Genomic DNA, 10,009 nt, shown 5'->3' on the forward strand with positions numbered 1-10,009 from the left:
ATATATATATATATGTGTGTGTGTATATATATATATATATAAAATATATATATAATATATATAATAAAATATATATTCATATATAAATGTAATATATACATCATGTTTAGATATATAAAATAAAATATAAATTAAAAATGTTACATAATTCAGTATTATAGCCCATTATGGTTATATTTCAAGTCTCTGGGCTTGGGGAAGATAAAGTGCCCACCTAAGCAAGGGATTTGACTGCAGGAACATTTTTTAAAGTAGACTGACCAGAGATTTCAAAGATATGTTTCAATCACTTAAGATATTTGAAAGCAAATGGAGAAAAAATACCAAAGGAAGCAGTATACTATAGATGTTAATTTAGTTAAGGTAAGTATAGTATTGACCAAATTTTTACACAGTAGTCCATTAATTTATATTACATGCTGTATACAAAAATGTGTAACAGAGCAATTTCTGTTACATACTATATACAAAGATGTCCAACAGAAGAACTTCTAATCACAGCCCTGTCTCCTTAAGTAATGTATAAAGAAGCATGAACCTCTGCAACTTTGAACTGAAAGAAAATACCAGAAATTCTGTGTGTTTCTGAAGAAGAGGAAGGGTGAGCATAGCAATAACTTAAATTTGGAAGTGCTTTTTAAACTTCTAAAAACCACCTTGCATTTTATTAGCCAGACATCCTGAAAAACAATTAATACTGGTGTCATCAGTTCCAAATCAGTATATAACTAGGTAGAAAAAGAATGTATAGAAGAGGAGGGAAACACTTTTATCAAAGGCACACTGACTCTTACAAAGGGACAGAGGAAGTCTAATAACACCAGAGTCAACCAGGATACCTCTTGCCAGATTTCACTTGACTAATCAATCCCAAGTGTCTGAGTTCTGATTTTGGATTCTCTCTTCTAGAGAATATGCAGCTTCTCAATGAAAGGCTCTACTTCTAGATACAGCTGAGAGCATGTTCCAAATTTCGAGAATGATAAGACATTTTAGAATTTCATGCTAAAAGGATGTTTAGTTCTTTCTTTTTTTTCTCGGAGAGGTTTTTGGTATAGGGTGCATGAGCTTGCCAGGAAGACAGAGACAGAAAGACAGAAAGTGAGAAATCACCCCTCAGGGGGGATGGCCAGACCGCAATCCCTTCTCCTCCATTCTCCTCTTGGGATCTTGGGTATGCACGCACATGTGTCTGGCGTGAGTTTAAGCCACTGGATCCAGGACTTGAACTGTGGTCGGCTACATGGGAGTTCAGCAACAATAATCATAAACAAGTTCACATGGCAATTATGTAACAATAGGAAGAAAAAGAAAGAAACATATTCCATTTTTCTCATTCCAGCAGCAGTACCTTTACTGGGAATATGCAGCTTCTCAATGAAAGGCTCTACTTCTAGATACAGCTGAGAGCATGTTCCAAATTTCGAGAATGATAAGACATTTTAGAATTTCATGCTAAAAGGATGTTTAGTTCTTTCTTTTTTTTCTCGGAGAGGTTTTTGGTATAGGGTGCATGAGCTTGCCAGGAAGACAGAGACAGAAAGACAGAAAGTGAGAAATCACCCCTCAGGGGGGATGGCCAGACCGCAATCCCTTCTCCTCCATTCTCCTCTTGGGATCTTGGGTATGCACGCACATGTGTCTGGCGTGAGTTTAAGCCACTGGATCCAGGACTTGAACTGTGGTCGGCTACATGGGAGTTCAGCAACATAGCCATTATGCTAACTGCTGGTCCCACGGAATGATTATTTCTTATGGGAAAAGTCAGTGGGCTGGCCGATAATGCAGTGCTATTACGTCAAACATTACCCTTTTCACTTGTCTTCACTTCCCTTTCTCTAATGGCCACAAACAAACAACTTTGGGAAAGAGGTCTGAGTGGCTGGTGAATGGTGAGTCATTATGAGGTGACCACTTCCACCTTCTCAAGTACCCCATGAACTTTGGAGTTCTAGTCTACTTTGGTCTCTTCTCTAGTTTTTACATGCAAAGTCCTACCTCCAGATTATCTAGACACCAATTTAAAAAGTGGTAGGTGGGTAGTTTGGGTCCTAATTTAAGGCCAACAGAAATTTCCCTGGAAAGATCCTCCTCCTTCTTCCAGAAGACTTTAAACTGAAAGGATAGGATATGAGCTCAAGGTGTTCGATCAATCCCTCAATGAAAATCACCTCACAGAAGTCATCTCTAAGAAATCAGATGTTCAGGGGGACGAGCAGTTAGCATAATGGCTATGTCGCTGGACACTCATGTAGTCCACTGAGGTTCGAGTCCTGGACCTGGTGGCTTAAACTCATGCTGGACACGTGTACATTCATGCCCAAGATCCTGAGAGGAGAATGGAGGAGAAGGGACAAATTTTAATCTTGGGCAATAATTAAAGAGCATCAAAGTGGTGGTTTTGGTAGCTCTAGGTAGACATTAAAGCAGTACAGTAGTACGGTATCATGAATTTCTGATTCTGGCAGCTAATCTGTTTATGGCTGTAAGTTTCTCTGCACACTCTTTATACACGGTATAGTAGCTTGTGCAGAGATTATCTGTGGCATGTATTTTGGCACTTGTTTACATTAAGATCGTTACCTAATTGTTTCATATATATAATCATGTCTTTCTAAAAAGATACACTTCTTGAGAGTCAAGAACCATAACTTATATTTGCCACTCTCACTTGCCGTACCAGTATAAGGTTGGAGATATAGGTGCTTAAATGTTTGTTTAGTTCTTTATTATAATTAGCATCATTATCAAAACAGCTAGTATTTATTGAGCAGGTCCAGACAGGCTATCATGACAAAGCCCTTTATGAGAATGACCTCATTTAAACTCAATGGCAACTTCAATAAACTAGGTGCTATAACTTCCCCCACTTTACAGATGAGGAAATTGAGGTTAAGGGAGACCCTGTCATATGCCCATCATGGGTTGAACTAAATTGAATTTCAACATCTCTTCCAAGAAACACCAAAATGAGGGTCAAATTACAGGAGCAAAAAACAGTTGCAGAGAATCTGGTGATTTATTCCCTAGAACAGAGGCTTCTAGACTTTCATTTCAGTGAGTTGTACCTCTCTATCAATAAAATGTTTTGCTTTGTTTTGTCATTAACAAAACACAATCCCCAACATATGTCTGCTAATTATTGTGTTATATGTAAGTACTAGTAAATATGTGCATCAAAAAGATACACAAAATAGAAATTTATAAAGATGAGCCAACTAATAGGTTTATCATAGTTTTTTCCTTTACAAATATTTTTTATAATATGCTCATATATAATATAAACATCACTAAAATAACTGAGATAATGTTTTAGTAGAATGATAAGTGTATTTAAATGATAAATATATTTATTCTATATTCTTAATTTTAGTTTAATTCTTTGTGATGCAATAATTTGAAGTTATATGCTAACTTAGATTCATGGTTTTGGCTATCATAACCGAAAAATTAATCTCACAAACAAGTATGGATCAAAATGGGAGAATGCTTCTTGGCATGTTATTGATGTCATGGCACTCATTGTTCAATTCATTGTTCAATGATGAAAGTTTAAGTTTTAAATTAAAGTAGCATTGTCACTCATTCTATCCATGCCTTTCCTTCCTTAATTCTAAGGTCTATAATTATCATTCCTCTCTTGCATAAACCATTCAGTTGCCTCTCTCTCTCTTCATTATCTTCTAGTGAGAAAAATTCAACTATAGAAAATCTCCAACACTGATTTACTTCAACTGCTCTGTGAGACCTTTTGAAAGGTCTTAACTGTAAATTCATGACCGCTAACTTCAAGTGGGACTTCAGCATTGCTCTAGAAATGACCTACATTTCTCCAGTCCTTTCACTCTTCTCTAATGAACTACTTGGTACTTTCAGCTTCTCTCCAGTAACTATTTGCCAGTCTAATTCTCATCTGATTACTTTGCCTCTGGGTTTCAAGAGCAAATAGAAACAGTAAGGAAAGCAGTTTCAAAGCCCTACCTGCCACTCACTCACATTTGTGGCCATGGGTTTCCTTCTTGTCACTGTAGGTAGTTTGTCCTTGTATCTACCCAAGGTCGTCCATGACCTTTATTCTGTCCCTTCTTATCTACTCAATGACATTGCTTGACACTGTTAAGACTTTTTTTAGGGTACCTCAGTTCTATATATGACCCATGATTGTCTGAATATTAAATAAGGATAGATTTATCAATATGAGCTCTAAATATTTCTAGAGCGTAAGTAAGCTTAAGTAATACAATAAGAACTTCTTATTGTATTAAATAAAAATAACAAAAATAGAAGTTCTATAATTTTCTTCCCATAAGCCAAAGGATCACCTTGTGTAGTTAACAGGGTGTGGAGACCATAGTTAATTGAAAAATTTTATAGTTTAAGAGAAGAAAGGTCTAATATCAAATAGTTGTCCTGTGAATACAGGTTAGGTGGGTGGAATGAGACCTTAACTTTTGCCTAAAAGGGCCCAAAGGACAGCTAGGCAATGAAAGAGAAAGGGAAAGGGAAAAGGAAAGGGAAAGGGAAAAAAGAAGCCAGTTGTCTCTAAAGTAAAGCTCCTGAGATATGGTGGATGGATGGATTTTTTTTTTTTTTTTTTTTTTTAATGTGGAAAGATAGTTTGCTTCCAGACTCTGAAACTCTGAATGAATCAATCAGGACAGTAGCTAAGTGTTGTCAACCTGACCAATTCCTCTCTTTTTCCTCCAACAGGTTGCTAAGGAACCCTGTGTAGCTAAGTTTGGTAAGTATCCTATCTTGCATGCCTCCTTTTTTCTTTTCTTAGCTTTCGACGCAAGAAGGCAAGTGCTAGTACTTTCAAGAAGCCCTGTATTCCTTTCTAACTCTTTTTTTTTTTCCACTACTTATAATTACTTATCATGTGCTGGGCAATTATCTAAGAGGTGAGGCTTTCCAAGATAAACTAGACAGACAAGTCCCTGCTTTGATGAAGCTCTCATTTGAGGTCATATCTCTCAGTAGGAATGCATATCATTCTCACAGGCTTGTAAATCTGAGATCCAGGAACCTATTTCATTCTGTTTTAATAGGCACAACTTTTCTTCGAAGATATCTACAACTTTTCTTTGAAGTCCTCACATTTTACATATGTTTAATGTCCAGTAGAGTACGAGGGAGTGTGCTGTTACTGTTTCAAAATGTACATGAGAATGAGGGAATGGCCACTTCCTCTCCTCACTTCTTCTCTTCTCATGTTTTGAGTCACTTTCTCTTATAGTCACCTGATGTTTGCTTAAAGGACACATTTAAGTTTAGTTATCTTGAGTCTTAGCATATTTCTTAGAATACATACAAATCCTCAAAATACATTTTTAATTGTTTATAGGTTTCAATCTGAATGCACATTTTCAGCTGAAAGCAGAATATTTCTAGAATCGACCTTGTAACCCCTGTGTTCCTAAATAGCTTACATCACTTGGGTCCCTTGGCTTGTGAGAATCTGGACGTTTCTTGTAACTTGCCTCTGTCTTCGTGTTTTGTTTTTGTTTTTCCAGTCAATGGAATGAAACTGGTGGTATGTTTGAAATTCCTCTTCATATGGTAAAATTTGAGAACTTCAAATGCTGCTAAGGTGGTCTTTAAGTGACCCCTATATAGAATTAAATAGGCAGATGAATAGCCCTTCTTTTTGTGATTTGCCTATTGTCCAGTGTTAAGGAAGAAGAAAATCTACTAGGCTCAGCCCTCACTGGAGATAGAGGGACATTTTGTCTCTTGCTCTGGTGATCACTTGTATATTTTCCTTCAGAATCTACCCTGAGTCTCATATAAGTCATAAATATTGAGCACAGGACTAGGCAGTGGTGCAACCATAAGGCAGCTGAATCCACATGGGGAATTTCCTAGGCTTGTATTCCAGGACACTGCTAATCACACAATATGTGTGTGTGTCCCTAATCTGGGCTGGCTGAGACTGGGGATGGGTTGTGGCATGAAGTCTTTCAGGGGTTACCAATCTCTCTCGGAGGATATAAATAAACTTTTTTTTTTTTTTTTGAGAGGTTTCTTCGCTATAGGGCGCATGCGCTCGCCAGACAGACAAAGAGAGACATAGAGACAGAAAGCGAGAAATCACCCCCCAGGGTGGATGGTCATGCCACTATCCCTTCTCCATTCTCCTCTCAGGATCTTGGGTACGCACGCACACGTGCCCGGCATGAGTTTTAAGCCACCGGGTACGGGACGCGAACTGCGGTTGACTACGTGGGAGTCCAGCGACATAGCCATTACGCTAACTGCTGGTTCCCAGAGGATATAAATAAACTTTAAAAACAAAATAGATATTTATTTAACACATTCTAGGTACCAGGAACACTGAGGTGCTGTAAATAAAGCAATGAGCAAAATAGAGAAGTACTTGCCTTAGAAGATATTATATTTAAGAGATAGACAATAAACAAATGAACAATTTTAACAGGCTAGATGGTAACAGCTTCAGTGAAGAAAACCAAAGCAGGGTAAAGGGAGAGAATCACAAGAAAGCACTATTTTATATAGATTGATTAGGGAATGTCTCAGTGATAAAGAGATACATAGTCAATAGAGTTTATATCAAAAGGCAGGGGAAGTCATGGACTGCTAGCTTTGGTTGTCACAGAGAGTATTTATGTGATTCATTTCTTCTTTATTTCTTTCCTTCTTTTCCACAAATATTAATTGAGAAACAATACAGAGCCACTTAGTTCATTTATTCCAAATCAATTTCCTCAGAGCTCTCTAAGCAAGAGATACATTCAGAATTTGCACCTCCTGTGAAATAAGGAGTAGATAGATGGATAGATATTAAATATTAAACTAAAATATTAAAATCATTGGAAAGAACTATTATAGACCAGGTAAAGAAACCTACATAGGGTGATAAAGAATGAACTATAATCAGGAAGAGGATGAAATAATGAAATAACTTTGCTTTCCATTTTTTTCTCTCTTGTGAATTTCTTATAGGACCTTTACCCTCAAAATGGCAAATTGTATCTCCTGATCCTCCCTGTGTGAATGAAACATCTGACTGGAAGCTGAAGATACTTCAGAAGGGCTTATATTTAATTTACGGCCAAGTGGCTCCCAATGTAACCTATAAAGGACCGGCTCCTTTTGAGGTGCAGCTACGTAGAAACAATGACATCATACAAACTCTAACAAACAACTCTAAAATCCAAAATGTAGGTGGGACTTACGAACTGTTCACTGGAGATATAATAGAATTGTTATTCAACTGGGAACATCAGGTTCTAAAAAATAATACATACTGGGGGATCATTTTATTGGCAAATCCCCAGTTCCTCTCTTAGAGTCTTGATTTGGTCGCACACTCTTCAGCACATCCAGAGATATGAGTGTGTGGGTTGAAGGGGGCAGATTTTTAATACTTGGAGTTTGTCTGGATACCCAAGTAAACACAAATAGAACTCCTCTGTGTGTGAATTTTCATCTCATGTTTATCAGAAAGAGACTCAGAAGAAATGCCAAAGACTTTGATTTACTCTTGATGTTGGCTCTACAAAGATACTTCACTAATCCATGAAAAAATGAATGTGGTGGCAGAAGACAGAAGCCTTTCCAAGAATCTCTGTGTAGTAATTGGATCCTTAGAAAAATGACATTCTATTTCCATTGGAGATTTTTCTGATTTGTGAAAAGGATCCAGGGCAGTAGCCTAGCCTTGTTCTCATATTCTTGGATTGCTTTACTTCATTATTGTCATATTCACATCTTTTGATATCCTTCTGATAAAAAGTAGTTTGATTAATAGACTGGCCACAAATAGGACAACACTCAACTTTAAATGTGGTGATGTCAGAGGGTAGAGAACACTGAAAACTACTGGCACAGAGGTGAAGATGGCATGAAGTGGAATGCACTTTATTTGGGAATTTCCCTTGGTTTCATCATACTCAGGATGCAGGGTGCTTTATAAAACCAATTGGTCAGGCAGGCCAGTGGCAAAGTGGTTAAGATAACTGGATCACACATACTTATCATGGTTTGAATCCAGCCACGGTGGTTTAAAAAACATGCTAGGCACATGTTTGTGTGTGTCTCCAAGTCCCAACAGGATGTAGAAATGGAGAAGAGATTGTGGTACCCATTGTGGGTTTTTTTCCCTCGCTTTTATTCTCTCTTAGTCTCTTTATTTCTCTCTAGTGAATGTACATGCTCTCCAGCAATTAAAACAAACAAACAATTGGTCAGAGGGGGTTATTCTGAATCTTCACTGAGGGCTTCAAGAGAACTTATTTGCATGTTTCTAAACATTACCAATGGTAACCAAAGAGAAACCATTAGTAATTAATACTTTTAACCCCAAATTTGGTATTATCAATAATCTATTACATCATACAATAACTTAATATTTTTAGTTGACTTTCTACAATTTTCAAAGTGCTTTCACATAACATGTGAATACCCTATGGCAATAATAGGGTAGATATTTTTTGACAATATTTTAACAATGAGACTATGGGGACAAATGGATCGTAGATAATTTGTCTCAACTCATAGAAGGAATGAGCAATAGAGTCAGTGGGTTTTCTGTGTATCATATGTCTCGACTTTAAAATTGTTATTTCTACCATCATGTTGGAAGTTTGTAAAATGTAGCAAATTCAGTTTTTTGGGTTTATTCTCTTGTAGTCCAAGTTAGATATAATAAGGTATGCCAGATCTTTCCTTTCCCAGTAAACTTTTCTGTTCTCTATTTGGAGCAGGGAATTCTAGGGCGCTGCTCAGGACTTCCTTCAATCACATTCCCTTCTTCACTTTGAAGATCCCATATAGTTAAATGTGCTTAAATTCTTTTTTTTTTAAAGAGAGATTTTTGCTATGGGGCGTGTGTACTCACCAGGAAGACAGAGTGACAGAGAGACAGAAAGTGAGAATCACCACCTGTGTGGCCATGTCACTGTTCCTTCTCCTCCATTATCCTCTTGGGATCTTGAGCATGCACACCTGGCAGGAGTTTAAGTCACTGGGTCTGGGACTCAAACCATGGTCGACTACCTAGGAGTCCATTGACGTAACCATTATACCATCTGCTGGTACCTAAACATGCTAACTTCTAAAAATAACAAATAACACTCAGTTCAAGTGTTTCGGACTTTGTTAAATTAGCTGCTTGTAGATTCTTGTTGAAAGTTATGTAATAGTACATTCTAAACCATTTAAAATATTTGTATGCATTTGTGAAAAGCTACATTATGTTATTAATATTGTCACATATAAACTAATTTAAAAATATTTGTATTATGTGCAAAATATATTGCTAGGAAGCAGGCTAAGCCTGAGGTTATCTGCTGATCAATTGTAAGGCCAAAGATGTGGATAACTTGTTATAATTGTGTTTGCATATCTTCTCAGGAAATTAAAGTTGTGTCACATATATTTATATAAATGTGGTGGTACTGATATTTTTTGTTATAAGCAATAGCAATAGTGTTCTTTCTTTTTAATTTTGGAAAGGTTTTTTTGTTTGTTTGTTTGTTTTTCTATAGGGTGTGTGCGCTTGCCAGAAAGACAGAGATAGAGAGACAGAAAGTGAGAAATCACCCCCTAGGGTCGATGGCCACACCTCAATCCCTTCTCCTCCATTCTCTTCTCAGGATATTGGGCATGCACGCACATGCACCTGGCTTGAGTTTAAGCCACCGGGTCTGGGACTTGAACCGTGGTCGACTACGTGGGAGTCCAGCAACATAGCCTTTACACTAACTGCTGGTCCCAGCAATAGTGTTCTTGAATGGACTAGCACTAGTTTGTAAGGGCTGGTCATTACATTTTCAGGAACGTTGCGCTCTAGTTGTTAAATACAGCCATCTTTGAAATTGGACATGGTAGGAGTATTTATACCATGGCAATTGACAAACATTACAAATCGAGGCTCTTCTTTCTGAACAACTAGTTTATCAGCACACTGCTCTTTGTAAAACTGTACTTCATAATGACTCTTTTCTGCCCCTGTCTCATTCCTGAGATAATTAAAGAAGGCTAAGGG

The 10,009-nt window shown here is 37.3% G+C and overlaps 1 protein-coding gene across 1 annotated transcript in view; it reads left to right on the forward strand.

Annotated features, from left to right (window-relative positions):
• TNFSF18 (TNF superfamily member 18) overlaps nucleotides 1-8,057 on the forward strand; it is a 10,133-nt gene extending 2,076 nt beyond the window's left edge. Inside the window, 2 exon segments of the mRNA XM_006142347.2 lie at nucleotides 4,711-4,741; nucleotides 6,964-8,057. Of these exon segments, the coding sequence (XP_006142409.1) occupies nucleotides 4,711-4,741; nucleotides 6,964-7,310 (378 nt within the window). The 3' untranslated portion in view covers nucleotides 7,311-8,057.
• Nucleotides 8,058-10,009: the final 1,952 nt, after the last annotated feature.

The sequence above is a fragment of the Tupaia chinensis genome, unplaced genomic scaffold (assembly GCF_000334495.1).
Source record: "Tupaia chinensis unplaced genomic scaffold, TupChi_1.0 Scaffold000074_1, whole genome shotgun sequence".
In the NCBI taxonomy this organism is placed as follows: Eukaryota; Metazoa; Chordata; class Mammalia; order Scandentia; family Tupaiidae; genus Tupaia; species Tupaia belangeri.